This window comes from Notechis scutatus, chromosome 4 (assembly GCF_049901735.1).
Source record: "Notechis scutatus isolate UNSWTSFEM ecotype Mainland chromosome 4, rNotScu1.2, whole genome shotgun sequence".
In the NCBI taxonomy this organism is placed as follows: Eukaryota; Metazoa; Chordata; class Lepidosauria; order Squamata; family Elapidae; genus Notechis; species Notechis scutatus.
Window position 1 is genome coordinate 76,139,878 of NC_142012.1, and position 24,992 is coordinate 76,164,869.

Below are 24,992 nucleotides of genomic sequence, written 5' to 3' on the forward strand. Positions count from 1 at the left end.
CACCCTCAGCTTTAATTGCAAGGAAGCCCCTCTTGGGGAAACGGAGTGCCAAGAGGGACCCCCTTGAACCATCTCAAAACAAGCCCTCCAGAGCAGGTGCAAACCACCTTCTCTCCTCAGAGTCTAAACAAATTTGCGTCCACGTTTCTCCTGGCAAGTTCTCCCCAAACAGGGCCTCTCGTCCGTTCCTTCCTTCCTTCCTTCACCTCCCTCTTTTGGTCCGCCACCCCATCACCTGGGGGATGGAGCATGGGGCATAACCAGGCAGAAAAAGACAAGAGCTGCGGTGCAGCGGGGCATGGCATCGCTGCGAGGATGGGGTCTCCTCTCCCTTCCCCCGGGTGGCAAGCCCACCAAGAGCCCTGCCCACCCCGTAGCTCAGCCATTCCGCCACGCAGAGGATGCGCAATCGCCCAGCGCCGCCGCCGCCCCCCCCCCCGCCCCCAAGCCCAGCTTCTCCGCGATCTCCGCTCTCCTTTCTTGGGCAAACAGCGCCCACCTTCGGCCGAAAAGGAACTTTCCAGGCGCAAAACTCTCGGCCAACATGCCACAGCTCGCGCAAGGCAGGTGACCCGGGCTGGCTTGCCGCAGGAACGACACACACACACACACACACACACACACACACCCCGGAGCGCTAAGTGGCAGTGGCGGGACGACGACCAGGGGTGGGGGGGGTGCGGGGGAGACCCGCCCAGGGCTCCTTGCACGGAGGCGGCGCGCGGGCGGCGCTCTTGGCGCAGCGGCGCTTACCTTCCTGCACGGCGTGAAAGGGGTTGTTGGCTTCGATCAGCTTGATGGTGTAAGTGATCTTCTCGCTCTGCAGGATGTCATCGTTGAGGCTGAGGTCGGCCACCGCCTGCTTGAAGATCTCGTCGTCCTTCGCCGCGTTGCCTTCGAAGATCGCACCTGTTTGGGGCGGGAAAGAGCAAGGTCCTGGTCACTGTGAGCAATTTATCAGGGGAGCCGAGCCACCTGCCCTGCCCGCCCTCCCCCCCCCCCTCAGGTTTCCTTCCCTTCTCTCCTGCTTGGGCGTGGGGTTGGACTAGATGACCTACAAGGTCCCCTCCAACTCTTAATCCGTGAGAGTCTGTGAGACGCAGCTTCCATCCGCTTTTCCTGACCTAAGTGACCTGTTCCACTCGCTCTTCCGTCAGTTGTCCTGCATTGGGACCTTCGATCTGGCTAAGGTCTGACTTTCTGTAGTTGCGACGACTTCGTAGGAACTTGCTAGCCCTGGTTGAGACTAGTGAGCCGTGTGAACCCCGGGCCTGGGTCTTGGTCACACACCGACTTAGCATTTCCAGCCAAGCTTGAGATAACCCTTGTTGGCAAGCGTTTAATTTCCCTCCCTCTCGCCAACTCAGACCTTGAATTGATTCAGCAACCAGGTTAAAAATATTGGGTGATTCCGGCCACCTTTTTGTCAGGATAGACTAAACTCGAGTCAAACAGAAGCCCCGGGACCAGATCACGGCTTGCAAAACTCGAACGGCCCACAGGGTGGCAGCCAACAGCTGCAGCAACACCCAGTGTGTGTCTGCCACCTACCACTTATCCTGGATCTTACAGCTGTGGGCCCGGTTTCCAGGAGTTAGTTTGATTTTCCCCGTGGAAAGCCCGGGTTGGCATCTAATCTTGGGTCCCTCCTGAGGATGGGGCGGGGCGGGGCAGAGCAGAGGTTGGCCGGAAGGGCGGAGAGGTTATTCCCCGCAGGGCGATGCTTTGGATCCCATCTCCCAAAATTCCCAGAAGGCACCCAGGAGGGAGGAAAGCAAGAGCCCGTTGAACGAAAGCGATTCGACCGGGAGACCAGCGGCTCTTTGCGGGAAGGGGATGGGGGGTGGGGTGGGAGTGCAGAGAGCGCTTTTCTCCAAAGTTTCCTGCTCGGGGAGAGGAGGAAGAGGAGGGCGCGCGCCTGAAATTCAGAGCGATTCCCCTCCGCATCCCCGCACAGCCAACCGCAGCTGCAGTCTGAACGCAGCTCTTGGAGTGCGCCTGGTTCGGAGGGATGGGAGCGAGGCGGTGCTTCCCCGGGGATCTTTCGGGACTCGGCCTCTGAGATCCCCGGGGTTTGAGGAACCACCGTTTGCCTCTCTCCAGTTTTATTTCGGGAATGGCCCCCCTCACCCTGAAACGGTGGGAGAGATTCTTCCCTCCTCCTCCTGCCTCTCCCTTCCAGCTTCTTCGGCCTCCGGGAGAAAGCAAGAGAGGCGTGGCGGGGAGGGAAACCTACCAGGCCACCTCCATCCTTCCTCTGAGCCGGGATCGTGCAAAACTCCAGCTCACGGCGACCATTAGGTGGCAGCAAAATCTTTAAAAGGCCCCCCGCGTCTCTCTGCTGCCCCGCACTGGATCGCCGGAGAGCTGCAACCCAAACCAAAAACTGAAGACAAACGCACCACAGTCTCCCACACCCACCCACCTCCGTTCTCCCGGCCCTTAAGGTTGGCCTCCAGCCCTACACCAGGAACTGACCCACCCTCGGAGTGTCGGAGGGGGAAAATCCTCCCTCTGAAGCAAGCAGGCGCGTGCCTGGGCCTCTCCTTGCGCGGAACCGCCAAGGGGAGGTTTTGAGCCACGCCGAGAGTCCGGAGCTGGGACTTTTTCTACCGCTGACCGCCCCCACCCCACGCCTCCCATTTTCCGCTGATGCGGAGAGAAACGTCCGGCGCTCGGGCAGTCCGTTCCTTGGGAGGGGGAGAGCGCATCGATCTTGCGGGGTTTGTTTTACATTTCAAACAATTCGCTTTTTACTCCCTCGGTCTTGGCGCGCCTCCCAGGCCCCTCCAACGCTACGTTTAAGGGACTGGGCTTGTGCCCCCGCCTTTCAAGGCATCTGCCTTCTTCACAACAGCCCTGTGAAGTAGGGGGGTCGAGAGACAACGACGGCCCCAGATCGTCCAGCGCGCTTTCACTGTGGAGGATGGGTTTGGCGCCGCAATTCCTATCCGGCCCCAGCATCCCGCTTATTTTTTTTTGACGGATGCAGGGATATGAAACGCATTTTCCTGAGGGACACGGGGGGGGTCACCACAACCACCCTGGGTGGTAGGCTGGGCTGAGAGAGAGATGGCTGGCCCAACGCCACCCCGGGTACTCCGAGCGCCCACCTGCCTCCCCCTCTGCCTCGGCCAGTCCCTGGGCGCCGGAAGTGGCGTTGGGGGGATCCCCCCACGGCACAGCCGAGCTCTCCCCCCCTCCCCCTCAGCCACACACGAACCTCCCCCTCCCACTTCAGCCCAGGCGGGGGAGGGGGGAGAGGTTCAACTCCAAAGTTGAAGGAAGGCGGTGCAGCGGGCTCGGCGGCGGCGGCGGCGGCGGCAATTCTCCACCCCGGAAAGTCGAGAAGCCAGAGGAGCAGCCACGCGCAAACAGGTCCTTAAGGCGCCCGCGGGCTTTGCAGGAAGGGAAGGGAAGAGACGCGACTAACGGCCGGCAAGATCCGAGCGAGAGTCGTCTCCAGAAGGATGGAGACCCTCCCGCGCGCCCGGCATCTTTCGATCCTCCCCTAACTTTGCCATACGGTCCACTGAGGGAAGCTGTGGTTTGCGGGTGGGGAGGGCAATCTCTCTCTCTCTTTACGCCCCCCCGCATTCAGCGCGGCTATCTTCGCCGCTTTGCACCCTAACCAGATCCGATTAATAAACCACCACCACCACCACCACCCCTGTATCCGCGTCAACCTTTCTTATGAATTGATCCTTCGCTAGCTTGCCTCTCAGCTCACGCACGCACGCCAGCGACGGCTCTTGGGCTTTTTCTTTTCTTTCTTTCTTTCCTCCCTCCCTCCCTTTTTCTTTTCTTTTCTTTTCTTTTTTTTTTTCTCTTACCGATATGGATGATGGAGTCGGCTCGCACGGAAAGACACTGAAAGATCCAAGGGAAAAGCCACACCATCAGGACTTCCATTTCCAAGCTCTGTCGAAGCACATCAGCCCGGATTTGGTCTGGGAAAAGCCAGAGAGATGGAAGGGAGGGAGGAAGACAGGGAGGGTAGGAGAGGAAGAAACGCAAGGTTGGGGTGTTTCTCCCCCACCCCCCCACCCCCCAAAAAAAATTTCAAAAGGAACGCCAACCTCTCCCTTAGCCCTAAGTAATCCCCAAGCGCAGGAGCAGAGAAAAAAGTGGGGAAGGAAGAAAATGGGGGGGCGGAGAGGAATCAGCGAAGAAGCGGCTGTAAACAAGGATAGTAAGATTTGCTTTTTCGTTAAGTGGGAGGGGGCCAAATCAGGCTTGAGAAAACGTGAGCCAATGGTTAAATCCCGGCTTGGTTAGGAGACGACGGCGACCGGCGGTAAAGCCCTTCGACTTCTTCTTCAGCGGCGGCGGCAGCGGCAGCAGCTCTGGAGCACTCGTGTGTCTCCGAGTGTGAGTGTGTGTGTGCGTGTGTCAGAGCGCGCCCCCGAGCGTATGTGCCGGTGCGCGCGCTGCCGCGCGTCTCCGGGCCCCGGCAAACTGCGGAGGCACCCCCATCCTCCTCTGCCCCCCCTCCCCCCCCCTCCCGCGGACCACGTGATTGCAGAGCCTCGCTACTCAATATAGCCTGGGCGCAAAAGCGACGGAGAGGAGAGGAAGAGCTCCCGTAGACAGCGGGGCGGGAGGGGAGGAAGCAGCAAGGAGAGGAGAGCTGGTTTGGGCACTGAGAGCCTCTTATCTCCCGGCTGGAAAGCCACGCAGGTGGGCTGGATGCCAGCGGAGGAGCCCCCGGCAATCCACCCCCTCTCCCGCGCTTCACGCCCCTCTCCGCCCCTTCCCCCCACCCCACCCCACCCCCGAGGGGAAGACGAGAGGAGGGAGAATGGCGTTGGAGCCCAGCCCGGAGCTGCAACGGAGTGGCGCCTCTCCCCGGCGGCAGAGATGTCAACCTGGACTTCCGAGCGGCGGCGGCGGCACCTGAGGATGCCCGACAAGCCTGGCTTGAGGCTGAGCCCTCTTCTTCGTCTCGCCCGCTGAGCTGCGCCCTACACCCCCGGGGGGAAGCGGGGGCGGGCAAAAGGCGAACGGCGGGCCGAAGCGACACTCCATCTCGCCCACCCCATCCTGGGGCAAAAGTTTGGAGCCTTGCCGGGCGGTGCGTTTTCTGCCCGCGTTTCTACCTTCCTGGCCGCGTTTGGGGGGGGTTGACATAAGAGAGGTAGAAGCTGGAGATCCTCGCGGGGCTCTGGGACTAGCTGCCCCCTCCCCGCTTTGGGCCTCGACTTGCGAGACTTTCAGGTCGGCCAGAGCAGAGCGAGCCACTTTGATGGCAGGGGTGGTCCCCGCCACTACGTCGTGTCCCCCTCCCCTTCCTAATCGCCCCTCGGCGGCCTCCACCTTCTTTAGCAAGTTCAATGAGCAGAGACCCAACCCCCACCCACCCTCGCGCGCGCGATTCCCGGGGGGAAAAGGCGATACGTGCAAAAAAGTTGGCGGTGCCGCCGCTTGGGATACCAGCGCCTTCCTAAGACACTCCCAGCCTCCATTGGACGGGCTGAGACTTCAGAAGGCCGATTCATCCCCTTCAAACAAACACTCCAGTGATTGCAGCCCCCTGCCCCCCCGCCCGGAACGTGAGAAGCCTTTAAATAACGCTGCCCGGAGCCCGAGAGAGCAAATTCATTCCGGAGCCGGGAGAGAGGGACGTAATGCGAGGCGAGGGAAATTCGCCACACGAAAACACGCGGGGGGATTGGGGTGGGTGGGCGCGAGCAATCCCGGGGGGTCAGATGCGCAAGTGGGAAGATAAGCCCGGGAAATGCTTATCTTGCCAGCGTGGGAAATGCAGGGCCCGTGGCTGATCCGCGGGAAATAAAAACAACAAAACCGAGCGCGATCCTCTGTAGAGTTTAACCCATGCGCGAAGGGCGCTATGAAACCACTCTTTTGTCGGGAATAATCTAATTGCGTTGGATGCCGTCCAGAAGCGCCTAGCCAGCCTCCTGCTTTTCATTGTCTGGTGTGTGCGGATTCCGGTGTCAAAGAGGAATAAACACAAGGCGGCGGATCTCCGGCTGAAGCATCTACCGTGCAGGTTCGCTGCCACTTAAGAAATGGAAATTACGACCTCTCGCAATCATCTCGCAATCGCGTTGACGCCTCGCTGAGCAATTGGGTAGGAAACAGCCTACAGATTTCCCCCTTCCATCTATCTGAAGAAGAACAGAAAGCAAGCAGAGACGATGTAGCTCAGGGTGTCCAACCTTGCAACTTTAAGACCTGCGGAGTTGTGGCTGGGGAATTCTGGGAGTTGAAGTCCGCAGGTCTCAACCTTGCCAAGGTTGGACATCCCTGGTCTAACTACATAACATTTCAGTGGCAAAGAGCAAAATTCTCCCCCTCCCCAACTGTTAAAATTGATGGGATTTGAGCCTGGCTGCCTCAAGCCTTCTTCCCTTTTAGAATAAAAGTCCTGCTTTCAAATAAGGGTTGTGAACCCCACCCATTAGTTCTCACTTCCGTCCCAAAGTTTCACAGTGACCCTCTCATGCCAATTCCCATTGACTCCAGTTCCTATGGCTTGGATGTTCTTTGAGGATACAGCCCTCCAGTCTCCGGCTGCTCAAACCCAACGCTAGGAAGAGATGCTGGTAAGGGGCCAGTTCAGAAGTCCAAGCACCTACGTATGTTAATCAGATGTGGCACACATCAGCTATGTATTTTTAAATCTATACAGCTAGAAGGGTCTTCATTGGGCCGCACACTTTTTCTCCCCAGTGCTGCTGTCAGAGTCAGGAGTGGTCTTTTTGAAAATTTCAGCTAGAGGGATAAGAATGGCTGATAACCTCAAGCATCCAGGAGGTGCTTAGCCAGATTGATTGGATGGATGGATGGATGGATGGATGGATGGATGGATGGTTGGATGGATGGATGGATGGACGGACGGACAGACAGTGGGCCATCAGGAGAGGAAAGCTGCCAACAAGGTATACAAATTCTCTGATGAGCCAGGCAGCGAATATCTCCTCTGGAAGAAAATTTTACTGTGCACCATTCAGGATGCACACCTGAAACCTGATGAAGTACTTGTACACTTGATAGCGTGGCTAGCGTCTGCCAAAGCAACAAAGGCACTTTATGCCTCCCACTTAGATGACCCAGACGCTGCCCTACGGTTGGCATAGAAAAGACTTGACGAACTGTACGGCACTCCCACAACAGTAGAATCAACGCTCTTGAACAGCCTCAACAGATTTCCTAAAATTCCTATCAACAGGCCTCACCTGGTCGTGGAACTCTCTAATATACTTATACAACTGAAAGCAGCACAATGAGATCCCCGGTTGCCGGGACTCGCTTGTCTTGACCATGTCGACATGCAAGCCAAAATTGTTCAAAAACTCCCGCAGGTGCTAATTGAACAATGGCTCCAGTTGTCTGATGCCTTCATGGCCAAGGGTCATCACAACTATATATCCTTTACCCTTCTCGAAGAATTCGTGGCCCACCAGGCAACAGAGTGCAACACCCCCAGGGCCCGCGGACTCAAAGCTGTTAGTCTTCCCAATGAAAAAAGATACAACAGCAGCTATATACCGTCCACAGGCCCTACGCCCACTGCAAGGGGCAAAGCCTTCATGGTTGTCCATAACACCAATATCAACTCCTCATAAACAGTTCAGGAGAGGACTTATCAGATACAACCCAATTTAGATCTCTGATGCCAAAGAGAAGCCAGTTTTGTCTTTTGCACCACACTCGACATTCGCTGAACAGGTGCCAGGGTTTTGCGGTGAAATCCCTGACCAAAAGGAAAGAGTTGATAAAAGAGCTCCAATTCTGCAACAAGTGTTGCGAATCCAAACACTCGCCCAAATACTGCACAGCCAAAGTGCAATGTCATATCTGCAAAAGTGACACGCACCCGACTGCATTGCATCCGGACGCCAATCCACCACCGCAGACATCTCGTAGCCCCCCCTTTTTTTTGCAAAGGAGCCTCAACGTGCTACAGAAGCACAGCCAGAGCCAGTGGTCAGTGTCAATTGCCCAGCGGTGTGCACACCAGCCTCTCGCTCGTGTCATCAGATCTGCTTAGCCAAAGTCTACCCCGATGGATGCCCAGAAGAAGCAGTGAAGGTGTATGTAATACTGGATCCTCAGAGCGATTGCTCACTAACCAAGTCCGCATGCTTCGACCTCTTTGATTTTCAGAAGGAAGAATTGAACTTCACGATATCAACGTGCACCGCACCAACCCGCATGGCGGGGAGGGAAGCTACTGGACTCTGTATAGAGTCATTCGATGGAAGTTCCCAGTTCCTACTGCCGCCCGTGTTGGAATGGAATGGGGTACCAGATGACTGCAGCCACATTGCAACACCAGAGGTAGCTAGCAACATACCTCACCTGAAGCATATGGCTCATCTATTTCCCACCCTAGATCCTGAAGCCAAGATTTTGCTCTTGCTTGGATTCGATGCCCCTGATGCCTTAGAGCACACTGAAGTAGTCAGAGACCCGAGATACCCACCCTTTGCCTTCAAGACAGACCTGGACTGGGGAATCTCAGGTATTGTCAGTGTCGATTGGATGAAGGCCCCAACCCAGGCACATGTCTTAGCACCATCCATTCCGACAGCCTTCCAACGCCTTTTAGCACCGTCAAAAACAAGAATGCCATTCCATTCTAAAAGGCCGCCAGCGACCAGTACACTTTCACTAGGACACCCTAAACGGCCGCCAGCAACCACCAGACTTCCACTAAGATGCTCTACATGGGCATATGCCTCCACAACACCCTTTCCAACAGCTTCCTGATGCTCTTTGACACTGTGGAAGCAAGAATACCACTCCAACCCTAAAAGGCCACCAGAAGTGACCACCAGACTTTCACCGTTGGCACCAAGAGTACCTGTCCACCCTAAAAGGCCACCAGAGGTGAACAGCAGACTTGCACCAAGAAGCTCTACACCTGACAGGTCACCGACCTAGTATTGCTGCAGAGAAAGGCTGAACTTGAAGATTGAACCTCAAGCTTTGCATGCTTTGCTTTGTTTGATGCTTTATTGCTCTTTACTGTTTCCTTTAGTTATATAGATAACTGTTTATTTTAGTTATATAGTTATCTGCTATTCAGTTAGTATTACTCTTTACTGTTTATCTTAGTTAATTGCTCTTTAGTTAGTGGAATTTACAATTCTAGGCAGGGAGTGTGCTGTCCAGATAGCTTAGAGTTAATGGGATTTGGGATAGTTAGTTAGGAATTGTGAGCTGTCCCCTTAAGGGAATGCACCATGATAAATGTATCCTGGGAAATGTAGTCCATGTCATGTGGCCACATCTGCAACCCTGATTGGTCACTGAATTTACCCTTGGTGGGTTGGGGGAGGTTTCTTCACTCTTGCCTGAAGCCATTACCATGCAGCTGCTTCTATCATCATTATGGGGATTAGAGTTTATTATCTTTCTACACCACAATTCAGATATGCAAAGGATTGGACATTAAGAAGAACCTCGTCATAAATGTGAGTTGACAGGATGCCTGATGAACCAATAAAAAAGACTTTGTATGGATGCTTTGTGGAGTTGATCTGTCTGCTTTATGCCATCCAAATATTAATAAACAGAACAGAGAGTTTAGCGTTATTTGTCGCCATTTCACTCCTCGCAAAAATGATAGAAAAATTGGATGTCTTACCTCCTTAGCGCAATCCTCTTGACCAGATTTTCATTTTCAGAATAAACGTGAAATGAGAAGATCCATCAGTATCAAACAGATTTTGCTTCTGCGTGAGGCAGATTGGCTGAAAAATTCATGCTGTTCAGATTCCTGGATGCTTTTAGAAAAAGTGAACCAAAGGGATTTAAACCTGTGGAGACAGGGAAGACAGTCAGGTATATTAGCACCTGGGACAGCTCCGTTGTATTTTTTTATTTATTTTAATCAGAAGCCGCTCAAAACAGCCTCCACTCATTGGCTTCTACTTTGCACACAATATTTAACTTGGTTGCCATTATAGTTCTATAATATTTATGTGTTGGTCATGACATTTCATAGAATATGAAAAGATGAGAATTGCATGAATTATTGTCCAACTGAACTAGGATTCCCTGGGAAAGAAGAAATTATCACATGGATGAAGAGATCCCCATTCCAACCCAATCAAATTTGGGGAGCTTCTGCCAGCCTGAGGACTTCATATGGTATGCTGAAGTCCTCACCACAAAAGCAGGTGGGCCTTGAGGCAACCTGGGGATGAATTCTCCAGATGTTCCATTTATTTATGACTATCTGGGTCCATGCAGCTGTCAAACTCAAGAAGCAAGAGCACACAGAGTTCAAAGAGCTGTGCGAGATTCAAAACATAATCTTCAAAATGGAAAGAGTAACAACCACCACAGAACATATTAAAAATGGGGGTCAGTTCATTATATAATCTCCAATCTACTCTGCAGATAAAGTTGGTCACTTGATGTGACCAGGCTTCTGCAATCCTTATTCCAATTTTAAGCTAAGGAAAAAAAAATAAAGTATTTTTCCAGGATTCAGATAGGAGTCATAAAAGTCTTATCATGCAGGGATGATGGGAAGTCTCTAATCTTCCATGACATGCTTCATCCATGGAAGCTGCTGCCATGCCATCTTTGTGGACTTGCCTAAATCCAAATCCAATTTGCTATTTTTGTATCAGAGGAAGTTCTCACGCATAGCCCAAACCCTAACCCTTTGGTGCTATCAGGAAAGGAGCAGTTATATGGAGGCCACAAATATCTGAACTGCTAGAAACATGTGCTGATTATGCATGTTTGTTCTTCTCTCGATTGTGGTAATTCAGAAGGGAGTCACTAAAATTACAACGTTTATGACATTCATATATTGTTTGGGGGTTAACACAAACTCTTAAAAATAATTTTTAAATGCTTGGAACAAAGAACCATCAAACATTCTGAAGACGGGGGTTGCTTGGTGGCTAATGAGGGCTCAGTGAACAAGGAAAAATAGAGAGAAAAACAGAAATTAGATTAGAAACAATTTTTTAAGAAGGTAGTATCGCTCAATGTCCATGGAGATTCTCAGTCATCCAGCTCTGGCTGAAGAAGCTTCTTGGATGAGAAGTGAAATGTCTTCAAAGAAAAACCAGAAAGTCCAGTTGCCTCTACCTCTGAGACAAGAAGGTAGCATGTTCATCTGGTTGGCAGACAGAACAACAGCTCTCTACCCTCAAGTCATTCTGTTTCAGGTCTTTCCATTGGGAAATCGCAATTGATGCCCAAGCCACTTGCATTAAAGAGCGCTTGAGTTTCCTCCCTGGCATCATTCATGTCAACAGGTCTTGGGTATCAGGATCTCTATTGTCGGCCTGGTGCCCTGCTGGCATTCTGCCATCAGAGGGGAAGAAGGGGAGAGGCACTTGAGGCAACCCACACCTGTGTATCTAAGGTGGGAAATAGGGAGGGGAAACTGACGTGAGGAAAACCAGAGCTGTTTGTACTGGTTACACTAGATGTCTTCAAGGCTGTTTGTCCTGGGTGTGAAATTCGAGCAGCCTAAACAACCCAGAGTTTCCCACAACATCACGGTGATCCTGGATTGGGTGGCAACAGAGCGGACATTGGGGGGGGGGATGAATGGGGAACGATGGTTTTGGCTATTGGTGAATGAGAACTTTAGATCCCACCTCACCTTCCGGCAACCAACATCTTTAGGAAAAGTTCTTTTCACTTCAGTCAATTGAAGTTGAGAGCCTGCTTTCCTAAATGATTGTTTGGGGGAAGGTCTGACACTTGGATTTATTGTATTTAATCAATCAGGAATTGATAAGATGTGGTATTAATAAACAAAGGTTGAGTGAACTGGAACCAGTTAGAGTTAATTTTGGAGAAGATTTGGGATTGAAACCTTGGTAAATTTTCTACGGGTTGATTACAATAACATTTTATTAACAGAGGGTTTTGGAATTTCAATCTTGTTTATTTTATTATTAATCATCATTCCTACTACTTTTATATTTTTATATAGTTGTTACTGTTTTTCCTGTTAACTATTAAGTTATTAATATAGTATATAGATGACAGGCTAACAATTTGTAAACAAATTTAGAAGTTTGTAGTTTAAAATTCTTTTGGTCTGTTTTGCAAGAGGTGGGAAATTAACACTGTCCTATTACATTAATCAAAATTCAGCTAGGGAGGGTATTATGTGCATATGTGTTAGTTTTTTTTCCTCTTTTTCTTTTTTTTAAAGACACTTTTTAAAATATCTTGTTTGTTGTGTTTTTATTCTGTTTTCTGTTTTTCTTTTAAATATTATGGCGTTTTGTATTTTAATTCTCTTTGAATAAACTAAATATTATACTAAAAAAACAGGTCTTGGTATAAAGCTAAGTTATAATTTGACTCTAGTGGAATAAAAGATTCCTAAAGGCACCTGCATAACTCTGCTGAAGACCCATTCTTCTAATTTTATGGTCCCTTGTGTAGTCATGCTACCATAGAAAAGGAGTCCTGCCTTCCTCAACTCAGGATCTGACTTGGAATAATGTGAACTCTACTTGATCTTCCCATACAATGTCTCAAGAGTTGTGTCTGAGAGTTGTCAAAAGTGACAGGATCCCATCCTTTTTTATCCTCATTCCCATCACAATATGCATCAAGCATTTTTATTTATTAGCCACTCAGCATTTAGCGTACAGTATCCTTTTAAGTCTCTGGCAATTAAAATCAAAATTATTGTGTTTACAACACTTAGATACCTTTTTATTTTTGCAATCAGCAGGAAGTAAAGGCATAATTGCCACAAAAATTACCCTTGTATTAGGCTTTAGAACATGAGATGGGAAGCCTATTTTTAGCTGATGATAACATCATACACTAACAAATGTTTTCACAAAATTCAGAGGAGCCCTTTGAAAAAATGAATTAAAAGAATCAAGTATTTCTGGGAACGATAACCCACATTCTTCACTGATTAAGAAAAATGATATGACCAGCCAACGTAAGCAAATGATTCTGGATGGATAACAATACAAAACCCGAATAAAATAATGACAACACGATTAAAAACAATACATTCAAAAAACCTCCCCATTCAAATTGTGCATATGTGGAACTCCACTGTTATTGTGCAAATGTGGAACTCCACTGTTATTGTGCATATGTGGAACTCCACTTGCTCCCCAGGTGTGGAATAATGTGTGCCTTAATTTAACAACATCTGGAAGGCTCTTGGTGAACAAGATGAGTTCTCAACCCTCCCTTGGATCTTCTTCTCCTAGATCTGCCTTCTGTTTTGAAGCAGCAGCTTGGTTGTTCCTGCAATCATCATCAATCTTCCTAAGGGCAGCTCCGTTGGTGTTCTCCACCTACCCTGATACGTGTCTATTCTTCTCTCGATTGGTAACTCAGAAGAGATGACATTTTGTAATTACCACACTTGGAATACTGTAGCACATCCTGTTTCAGTTGCAACGATGTCAAAAACATGTTGAGACTCTAGAAAGAGTGCAGAGAAGAGCAACAAAGATGATTACGGGACTGGAAGCTAAAACATATGAAGAACCATTGCAAGAATATGTCTATTATAATGAAAAGAAGGACTAAGAGTGACATGATATCAGTCTTCCGAACTCTAAAGGGCTGCCACAATGAAGAGGGGGGTCAACCTGTTTTCCAAAGTACCCAAAGGCAGGAGAAGTAACAGATGGAAATTAATCAAGGAAAGAAGCAATCTAGAACTAAGAAGAAATTTCCTGACAGTGAGAACAATTAATCAATGAAACAACTGGTGTCCAGAAATTGTGGGTGCGCCATCATTGGTGGCTTTTAAAAAGAGACTGGTCAGCCATTTGTCTGAAATGGTTGAGCATGGGGTTAGATTAGAAGACCTCCAAGGTTCCTTCCAAATCTGTTATTTGTGATAGAAATGAGATCATGTTGCCTTTTCAGGGATGAAAAAAAAAGTCAAAAAATGAAAAGTAAAGCATTTTTCTACAGAACTATATCCTGTGTAATGCTTAGCTGCATGGCTAGAGGATTCAGATCTTCTTGTCTCCTCCTCCAAGATTTGGAAAATAGGCCAGTTTCACAAAAGAGAAACAAAATCAAGTTTTACTTTTTTAAATGTGCTATTAAAATGTTTCAGTTTTTCAAAATGCAAACGTTCTGTGCTGAATGTCAATTACAAATTGATTTGGACTATTTTGATTTGGACATCAATCAAACAGAAAAATTCCCAGAAAAGATGTAATGCTCCCAAATATGCCATTAGCTTGCTCCAAATAATTCCTTGCTGCCGTAATGGTCTCCACTGAGAAAACTCTTCAGCACCTCATCTGTGTTCATCATTCTTGCTCTGTTTTCAGACTCCAGGTTTGACCATTCGGAACAACTTGTGGAATTCCCTGACATTCAAATCCCGAACTGATGCAGATCACTCTTAGTTTTTACTGCCGATTCACCTCCTAAAATGATACCTGGGCAATGGGCATGACCTTGACAGATGAGATGCTCCCTAGAGAATTATCAGATAAAAGGAGTGGCAGCCCACCCCTGAATAAGAGGCAAAGGGACTTGGATCTGTTCTATTCATCAGTCAGTAAAAGAAGACAGAGGGATATTTGTACTTTCAGACTTGCAAGATGGATAATCTGTCATGTCTCCTGCCTGATCTTCCTGGGGGCCTGACACCCCCATTTTATCAGTCCTGTACCCAACTACCTACCTCTCTCTTTCTCTTGTGCCTTACAACTGTGACTGTGGATTGGACTACGTGCACCTCTTTCTCTAGAACAGGGGTCACCAACCTTTTGGACCTCAGGGACCACCAGACTCATAATTTTAAATCCTGCAGACCAGAGACCCTGGGAAAATCTCAAAAAAAAAAATCTGCAGGAAAATTCTCCACCCTACTGATCGATTGTTTTTTATTTGGGATTGCAGGATACCGTCTCCAGCTCCATTCTCGGGGGGTGTGGTGTGGAGAGAGAGAGAGAGACTTTTGGCTTCATGCAAGGAAAGCAGCAGAAGCAGCAGAAGTCTTTCTTTCTCTCCCCCAAACTCCACCAGAAATGAGCCTTTGTGAGACTTGTCATACCGGTACAGCCTCTTGGAGTTTGGGGGAGAGAAAGAAAGACTTTTGCTGCTTTCCTTGTGTGCAGCCAAAAGCAGAAGAAAGAAGCTGAAAGAAGCAGCCCGGTGGCCAGGCCAGGTGTGTGGGGCACGTGGGGCATGTGGGGCACGTGAGGCACATGGGACAATTTTCCTCCTCCCCTTACTACCTCGTGCTGTTCACAGTGTGACGCAAGCCTTGTGTTCCCATGGGACATGTGAACAGCGCAGCCTTGTGTTCCCGCACAGCCTGGATTAATTGCTTTGGGGGGGTGCTTTGGGGGGGGGGTGACATTTCTCTGTGGACCACCAAAATTTTCTCTCTGCCCCACTGGTTGGCAACCACTACTCTAGATCACTTGACTCTCAGTTTCAATCTTCATTGGCACTCTCTGAATCCTATCTATCAGGTAAGCTTTCACCTTCCCTGTATTTTTCCTGGCACTTGGGTGCACTGCTCAACCAAGCATTCTACCTGCCTTTTTAGTGCTTTAAAGTATCACTGTCAGCTGCTATTGTGTGATGGCTCAGCCCAGAACAGGACAGTTGTAAGAGTCAGGGAGATGACTTTGGAAAATCCATCCTGAATCCATTCAGAAAGCCACTGGTGCAGAAGCTTGTGTTGTGCCCAGGGAGGCAGCTGGGTATTAGTAAATCTCCCCTCCTCCTCCCCCACCCCATTTCTAGGAGTATCAGAAGGAAAGAAAATCTTGCAAGATTCAGCTGATCTCCATGAAATATTCTTCTAGCCTCCTGCAGTCATTTACCTGATCTATCTCACTGTGTCTACCACAGAGGCTGACTTCAATCTAGACAGTCTGAAACCATCACGTATAATATAGATGCTGCTGTGGGATAAGTAGATTAACCCTACCACACCCGTGCTGCAATCAATCAGGTGACTAGCAAGATTTTTCTGCAGCTTTTGCTACCATCTAGTGACCATCCCCATTTTTGCAGCCTAAAAATGGTAGCCCCAGATATAGATATTTCACATCCAATCAACTGCAAAAAGCAGGACCTGAAACATTCTCCTTCCAAGTCTTACTCTTTCAGTATTTTAGTCACTTAATAAATATATGTCTTAAGGGACTAGCAGATTCCTGCTGATCCAGAAACAGGCTAATCTAAAGTAGCATTTGATGCTTCTAAAAGTGTGTATAGCTATCTATAGACACAGCAACATGGACATGCACAAACAAGCACATACACATACAATACCTAAATATGCACTGTACATTTTGTCACAATGCCTCTTCCCAGCTCAAGAGAAATTAGAGAGGAATTCTATATATGTCTCTCTCAAAAAAAAGTCCCTGTGAATTAATTGGAGTTTACTCTGATATAACGTTGTGGGAGCTTCATCACTGGAGGCTTTCAAGAAGAGATTGGACTGCCATTTGTCAGAAATGGTGTAGGGTCTCCTGCTTGGGTGGGGGTAGGTGGGCTAGATGACCTACAAGGTCCCTTCCAACTCTGTAAATCTGTAAGGAAGTTAGGCTTGCTTTTTCACATATGAGAAAAAGCAGAGGCACCTGCCTTGGTGCACATCCCTTCCAATAGCAATGGAATCACAGAAAACAATGCCTTTTACTCAAAAACTCTTTAAGGCTGTCATATTTAAAGGCATTTACCTGGGAGAAAATCTCATGACATTCAGTATGTTAGTGACCTGGTAGGGAATTGTATCAGATACCAAAACGGCAATAATGAAAAATTGCAGGATTCAAGCCTACTATCAAAAATCTAATGTGGGATGAGAGCAGATTGAGGGAAAAGAGGAAGTGAAGAGATGTTGTCAGAAGGAAATAAACAAACTATCTCTCTTGATGAATTCTTAGCTCTAAAGGAGGCTATCAGCAAAAATTGCAGGCAACACAATGAATTTGGATTGTTGTGAATGCAGGGGGCAAGGAAGCAGCCAGAGAATTTTGCATGTCTGGATGAGGGACAAATGGCATTTAGTTGGACGTGCAAAGGAGTGAAATCTCAGCTGCTCTATCAAAAGAATCTCCCAAGCTGAATTCAGCCTTGGCTCCAAGTCTCATTTTCCTGGGCAGTTTTATAGAGATCATGTCATTTCATCCCAAAGGTGCTGGAATTTGTTGTTGTTTTTCCCTTGAAAATGTTTTGTTTCTCATCCACAAAGCTTCTTCAGTTCAGAACTGAACTGAAGAATCTCCATTGACATAATGTCATTTCCTTTCCATCAACCTAGTCTAAGTCTTTGGAGATCCTGGTAGTCTCCCATCCAAATACGTATTGGGTCCCATCCTGCTTAGCGTTTTGAGATGAGCCAAGGCCAAGAGGTAAAACATGGTTCTGAGAGGGAGTGATCAACAAGCAGAAGGTCAGAAATCGTAGCCCTAAATAATTAAGGGTTGGTAGAAATATTTGAGCTATAATAGAACAATTTATCACTGAGTTGGGTGGGAAAATAAACACGTAGGTTTTGCTCTTAATTCAGTGCACCTTCCCTTGGTGCAACCTCTGGTCACAGAGATACCAAATCACTTCAAACTTTTGCTCTGAAAAAAATGAGCCTTACTTGCTCACAGTTCAGGGAGCCATTGTGGAGGAAGGAAGGAAGGAAGGAAGGAAGGAAGGAAGGAAGGAAGGAAGGAAGGAAGGAAGGAAGGAAGGAAGGAAGGAAGGAAGGAAGGAAGGAAGGAAGAAAGGAAGGAAGGAAGGAAGCCTCTCAAGCTGATTAGCAGCATTTCAGGGATGTAATTGTGTCTAGCGTGCAATTTGTAGTTTGGCCCTGAGCTATTACAGACTACTAACTGAACTTTCACATCACTTCACACTTGAATTGCTTATGATAAATTCTTCCCTAAAGTTTGAACCAGAATCCACTGAAAAATCTATTTTAAAAAGAGACAGCTCCCATAATTCAAAATCTGTCCAATTATTTTAAAAGTTATTTATTACAGCAGTAAATACACATTGCTTATGAAAAACCTGCAAACTATAAGCCTTTCTCTGTAGTTGCTGAGTTCTCTCCACCCATCCTTGAATCAACAGAAAACGCTTCCAGCATGACATTTGTTATAGACTGCATAAATGTTGTAGGAGAAAAAAAGCATTAAAAAGCACAAAATATACTATAGAACTGAACAAATATAATCCAATTTATAAATAATCCCAACTCCCATATTTAAAAACAAATTTCATTTTTTTCTTATTCACTGATAAGGTATTCTTCTCTGGAAATTCAAGGTGATGTTCCATCTATTTCTTGAGCAAGTCAGATAAGCTTAATTGTGTTAGACCACATTATTTGTGTCCCTTCAAGCCAACCCTGGTTCTGAAGATGTACATCAAAGCATTCAAGAAAAGCATTAAATTTTTGGAAGCAAGATGCTGTAGAAAATATCCTTAATATAAAAGCAGCAGCTATATCATTGTGTCCTTATTGTGATCACCATCCATAAATAATAATTTGATTTATATCTGTCAAGATTGCTTGGCTGAATTAAAAACAAAATATGGAATTATTAAAAACTCCGCATTTGTATCAGCACCCTACCCTTCCCTTTGAGAGAATGCCTACTAGATTCAATGGAGCTTATTTTTAAGTTGAAATACAGTATAGAAGGAGGAGCTGTAGGTGAAGAAGGATGAATCAGACAGCACAGCTTCTGACAATAGCGGATTATTTTGGTGGGGTTTGATATTTTTCTGTACTAGGGAAGGGAACATACTCAATCCAAAATACAGTATTTGCTATAGACAAGCATTGCTGTAGACAAGCATTATTTGTGAAGGTTTCCAGTGTCTATAGCCCTGTTTCTCAATGTCATCAACTTTAAGATGTGTGGGTTTCAATTCCCAGAATTCGCCAGTTGGGGAACTCTGAGACTTGAAATCCATGCATCTTAAAGTTGTTGAGAGAGAAAAACAATGCTATAGACACTGGGAATCTTCACAAATAATACCTTTTACACAGCTTGGGGGGGGGGGGAGAATTAATCTCAATTCTCTCCATTTTAATAACAGTACATGTGGCAGATAGAGCCATAAGGTCTGCATACCTTCTGGATTTCAGTAGTTTAGTTTTAGTTTTAGTTTTAGTTTTAGTTTTAGTTTTAGTTTTAGTTTTAGTTTTAGTTTAGTTTAGTTTAGTTTAGTTTAGTTTAGTTTAGTTTAGTTTAGTTTAGTTTAGTTTAGTTTAGTTTAGTTTAGTGTAGTTTAGTTTCATTGCACCTCATACAACGAAATCAAACACCATCTTCAGTGCACATCATGACCCTGAAAATAAACACAAACACACATCCTTCACACTCCACACATTGAACTGAAACCCCCCGACACCACACCAACACTACACTATACAGCAGAATTCAAAAGAGCTGCTGCCTTGGGATAGGAGCTGTTTTTCAGCCTATTTGTCCTTGTTTTTATTGTCCTGTACCATCTGCCAGATGGTAATAGTTCAAAAAAAGGCTGCCCAGGATGAGATGGATCTTTGAGAATGTTTTCAACTTTCTTAAGGCAGCGGGAGCTATAAAGCTCTTCCAAAGAGGGGAGAGGGCAACCCATGATCCTCTGGGCAATGATGTTAACCTCTGGAGTGCTGTCCTATCTGTCACTGTGCAATTGGCAAACCATGCACTAAGTTAAGATAGTGATGTTCAAACTCTCCATCCAGAAGGACCTCAATAAATAAGGCCAAGAGTCACTTGTGTGTGTCTTGAGCAATATAAATGTAATAAATGAATGGTTTACTCTCATCTATTGAAGACTATCTCAAGTTAAAGTTCTACGTGCATATTGTATAGTCAAGTTGCACTGAGTGTTTGTGACTTTATTCTTATGTACATGAACTGAGAATATCCCCCAAATCTTAAGATTTAAAAATTGATAGCAGCATCCGTAGACTGAAGAGGTAAGTCAGAGATCAAAGCAAGAGCATCCACACAGTCAAACATTTAAAAATCAAGAAAGATGCATCATAGTAAAACAGGTTATAGGTGTCAACACAGCAAGAGAATAGGTTGACTCCAGCAACACAGGTCGACTTCTTCTAGAGGCGTGTCTGTTTAAGTATTTCTGTGACCCTTCTTTGTCCTGGCAGATTCTAATTTTAATAATTTCAGGATTTTTTATTTTTATTGAATAATATTCAGGAATGACCTCATTGATGACCCTCATTCTGTCAAGGACCTAGGAGTACTCATGTCTAATGACCTAAGCACCAGAGCTCACTGTAACAGCATTACCAAAAAGGCATTAAGAGTTGTAAACCTAATCTTATGAAGCTTCTCCTCTGGAAATATTGAATTACTAACTAGGGCATACAAAACCTTTGCTAGACCAATACTCGAATACAGCTCATCTGTCTGGAATCCACACTGTATATCAGACATTAATACAATTGAGCGAGTCCAGAAGTATTTCACGAGAAGAGTACTACACTCCTCTGCTCGCAACAGAATACCCTATATCACCAGACTTGAAATTTTGGGCTTGGACAATCTTGAACTACGCTGTGTACGGTTGGACTTAAGCGTAGTACACAAAATTATCTACTACAATGTTGTACCAGTCAAGGACTACTTCAGCTTCAACTGCAACAATACAAGAGCACACAACAGATACAAACTCAATGTTAACCGCTCCAAACTTGATTGCAGAAAGTACGACTTCCGCAACAGAGTGGTCAATGCCTGAAATGCACTACCTGACTCTGTAGTTACATCCTCTAACCTCCACTCCTTTAACCTCAAACTATCCACTATTGACCTCACCCCATTCCTAAGAGGTCTGTAAGGGGCGTGCATAAGTGCGCCATCGTGCCTCCCGTCCCTGTTCTATTGTCCCCAATTAATCGTAACTATTTCCTGTATTCTTACTCATGCTTATACTTATACCTATTATTTTGTAAGCGATTGACAAATCAAATAAATAAAAAATAAATAAATAAATTTTCTGCTGTGGCTTCTTCCCCCCATTAAAATTGAATCCTAAAGTTTTCCATCTGTCAACATGCATATATCTTTAGTCTTGTGGACCCAATGATGTTTCAAATTATTCTCTCTTTGGGTCAACAATCACATTTATGCCAGAGCTGGAAGCTTCTTCTGTATCCTCAGTTTCCTCCCCACCCCGTATGCCAGCTTTTCTGAGCTTCCTGCTCCAGCTCTGGTTTTGAAAAGGCAAAGAAGAAGAACTACTAGTCAGCTTTCATTTTTGAGGGTATGCTTAAGGCCACTCAATTGTTCATTATCTATTCTTTCTGAACATAGAGAGTTGCTTTCTCAAATAATCCATTGATCTATTGCCCAACAGTGGTTTTTCAGGGTTTGAGTTAGACCACCATCCTTCCCAGATTTATCTGCAGACGCCAGGGGTTGAAGCCAGAACTTCTGTTCTCAATGTGGACCTGTGAGAGATTGTGGGAAGGAAGCATTTCAAAGAGGCTTCTCCTTAATTAACTTGCTGTACATCTGGCTGGGAATTTATTCTAGAGTTTTCAACACTTGTATTAAAGATTCATTTCTGAAATCTGTGTGGTTCTCACTTCTTTGGCTTGATAGATATGGGGCAGAGGGAGGGGGGAACAGAGATATCACCACCACCAAACTGTCCTGTAATTCCAACATTGTTTGGAATTCCAGTTTTAAAATCATGAATTGTTCCAGTCTTTTGAAAAAAGGAAAGATTCTACAAAATCATTTTTTTTTTCAGAGAAGATTCTGTTGCATTTCATGCATTAACAACAGGGCTCAGGTATAAGTTGAGTATGTGGAGAATATCAAAATCATTCTTCTAATGATTTTTGTTTTCTTCTGGGTAAGCTTGCTCTTTGTCAAACTCACTGTGCACATGTTGCTTTCAATAAAGGATGCAATGAAGACTTGCTAATAAGAAACCTTAATTTCACTAGTTCTTTGTCTCACTTAAGAATATTTCAGAATGAGCAGAATAAAAGCTGTGGGATTTTGTGCTCTCTTTTTTTGGTGAGAAATCTATGCTGCATCTTACCCACATGCTCCCTCTCAAAATTTAAGAAACATACCTAAGTGTAGGTAGGAGATGATCAGGCTGAGACCGAGGGAGGGGTCAAGTGTGTCATCAGTCTTGAATCTCTTTGTGCACACAAGAGATCTCAGTTCAGCCCACCTTGGGTTCCGTTGACATTTACCTATCGCCAATTTGCTTTGACCGTTAGTAGTTCAGACTCTTGCAGAGAATATTAGCATGCAATAAATCCATGTTCATTTTTTTACTGCCTGGACTCCTAGTTTCCTGCACTTAGCACTAGGCCTACTGGTTTTGAAGAGTTTGTTGCCAGATGAGAGTCCTGGTGGTCCAACCCTAAGAATGAGGTTCAGCAAACAACCTCATTGTGTCCTTTTTCATGGGGGTATTAGAGACAAAATGAAAGCATGCGGTATACACCACACGTGAATTTCAGAGGAAAAGATTCAAATGAATAATTAATATTCAGCAGTGGCATCTATCAGGGTGAGCCAATATCAATTGTCATAATGCACCTTACGGCATGAATTATATAGTTCATATTACTAGCATGTTAACATTGTGACACATAAGCTCTTTTCTTGGCTTGTATTGGATATCTACATCATCATATTTTAATGACCGCATAATCCTTTGTGGGGTGAAGTCTGGGCAACTGAATGGAGCTGAGTGTTTACTGGCCAGATGCCCTTCCTGTCACCAATGTGGAGTTTTGTTCAGCAGATATATTCTCATTATGCCCAGATAAATATCTGCCTCTACCTAGGATCAAACTCACAACCTCCTGATTGTGAGGCGAGAGTTCCACCTCTAGGCCATCACAACACTCCTTATACCAGACATCTATGACATGAAAAATCACCCATCCAGTATACTTTGAGATGCACATTCACACTAAATTCACAAGAAACCTTTCCCTTAATTATTTGCTAGTGTGCACCACACTCAGAATTTTTTTTTTAATTCCTGTATCGCTAGATCCAATCCAGTCTGGTTTTAGAAAGGAAAACCCAAGTTTCTTTTCTTATAGAAATGCCCTTTCAAAAGTAATCAGAGATTACTATCTTCCTGCAGGTAGCTTTCATACACCCTTTCAGGAACTGGGATTATTTCAGATGATATGGAACTTTCTCCTCATAGTGATGGTGGGTGCCATGACTCAAGAATGTGATTGGCAATGTACATTGTGTTGCCTGTGCCATCACTGTGATCTCACTGGGTTGTCATAGATGCCACTGATTTCAGCCAAACCACAAGGTGGAAAGGAGATGGTAAGCTCTACAAATCAGTTGCATTTAGAACTATGAGCTTTGACCAGTGTGACCAGCAAATTAAAGCAATCATAGCTTTCACCAATTAAACAATATGAATCCAATTTAAATGATGGGGAACAATTTTTAATTAGCTAGGATGCAAGTTAAGAGGTATTTGTGCTTTCAAATGCCATGCCTTCAATCTGAAAGGCAGCCATTAACTTAAACAAGGGAATGGCCATATTTATCTTAGCGAAGTGACCTCAGTATACAACTAAAATTTGTTGGGCCAGAGAACTTGTACCTAGGTCCCTGTTCTGAAATTGATAGAGGACAACACAGCTCCATCAGCATCCGCAGGAGGGCTAAAAGCTGCAAGATTGCAGGAAGGCACGGTATGGCAATCCAAGCCCTTCTCCGTTGGTATGTGGGTATAAATAGGAAAGGACTTAGATTGTGATGGACACCCATGAGAAGGTCACTCACCAATTCATCCAATTATAGTTGGAAGGAACATTTTGGTCTTGGCATCCAACTCTTTGCTTGGGACAGGAACCCAGATTTCTATGAATTGTGCAAAATGTCAGCATTCAAAGTAACAATCTCCAAATTAAAAGACTCTGATACTTTCATCTTCTCAAAGATCCATTTTATTACAGGTGTCATATTGGCACATCTGGTGAAAACCCAAATCTGAGAGTTCCGGGTTTTCCCTGCCCAAAGAAAATCCAAAATCCAACCCCTGCACCCCGTAGTCCATCACATGGTCCAATCATTACTTCATTCCAACTGGAGACTATCCCCAGTCACTCCCCTCCAGCTGCAGAGTAACATGTCCTTGACTCTCTGAGAAAGGAATGTTGTTGTGGCTAATTTTCCACCAGTCCTTGAAATCCCCCTCCTAAATTCCCAGGCACTGAATGTGGCAGCCCAGAAGCCTCAAAGAAAATGGATTCCAAGCTGACACAGAGTTTTCTTTAGCAAGATTTATTAAGATGATGGAGCAGTGATGCAAGAATTCCAATACACTACATGTGACCTTAAGCAAAAAGATGATGATGATGATGCAAGAATTGATGACGATGAAAGAATTCCAGCAAGAACATTCATTTAGAATTATAGCATAGAACTAATGTCCTCAGTGGAGACTTTAAACCTATTTTTTTCTTGTCCTTCTCCCCTGAGAGGGGAGATAAAGATCATCAGTAATAATTGCACTGCTGAGCAAGGTTGAATAGGAACCTGCTGAACACCCAGTCTTCTCACTTATAACTATTCCATTTCCTCATATAATCTCATACCCTAATTTACACGTAAATCATGCAAGAGGTTCCATGGACAGAAGGCATTCTCGGTTTTACAAGATCATCCTTTTCAACTCACAGAATAAATTATCCCAGGAAAAGATATGTTTGATTGACAGGCAGGTGTGCCCTCTGAGTCACCTTTTGCCTTTGGTTCTGAAGTCTTGCATAGCCTTAGTATATTTCATTCTATCAACCGGAGCACTAGGGATTGCTCTTGTTAATGATCGTTCCTAGGCCATTGTCCAGAATGTGTCTCACCTGCCACGGACTCCCAGTAGAATAATGCAATCCTTGGTGAGGCAGGTAAGTCCATCTAGCCATCTGTCTTCAAAGCTCCTGGGGATCCCACACAAGAAAGAAACTGACTCATCACTCCCCAAAAATGCAAAATGCAGTGATAGATATAAGTGCAAGTGTTTCA

General features: G+C 45.9%; 1 protein-coding gene and 1 long non-coding RNA gene across 7 annotated transcripts in view; one reads left to right on the forward strand and one right to left on the reverse strand.

Annotated features, from left to right (window-relative positions):
- GRID1 (glutamate ionotropic receptor delta type subunit 1) overlaps nucleotides 1–4,004 on the reverse strand; it is a 654,467-nt gene extending 650,463 nt beyond the window's left edge. For all 6 annotated transcript variants that reach the window (XM_087963843.1, XM_087963842.1, XM_026674217.2 and 3 more), the window contains exons 1-2: nucleotides 3,834–4,004; nucleotides 754–909 (exon numbers count right to left, since the gene is read on the reverse strand). In XM_087963843.1, coding sequence (XP_087819969.1) covers nucleotides 754–909; nucleotides 3,834–3,912 — 235 coding nt within the window. In that variant the 5' untranslated portion in view covers nucleotides 3,913–4,004. The remainder of the gene's footprint in view (nucleotides 1–753; nucleotides 910–3,833) is intronic.
- LOC148130791 (uncharacterized) overlaps nucleotides 1–24,992 on the forward strand; it is a 715,147-nt gene that overhangs the window by 231,562 nt on the left and 458,593 nt on the right. The window lies entirely within an intron of this gene.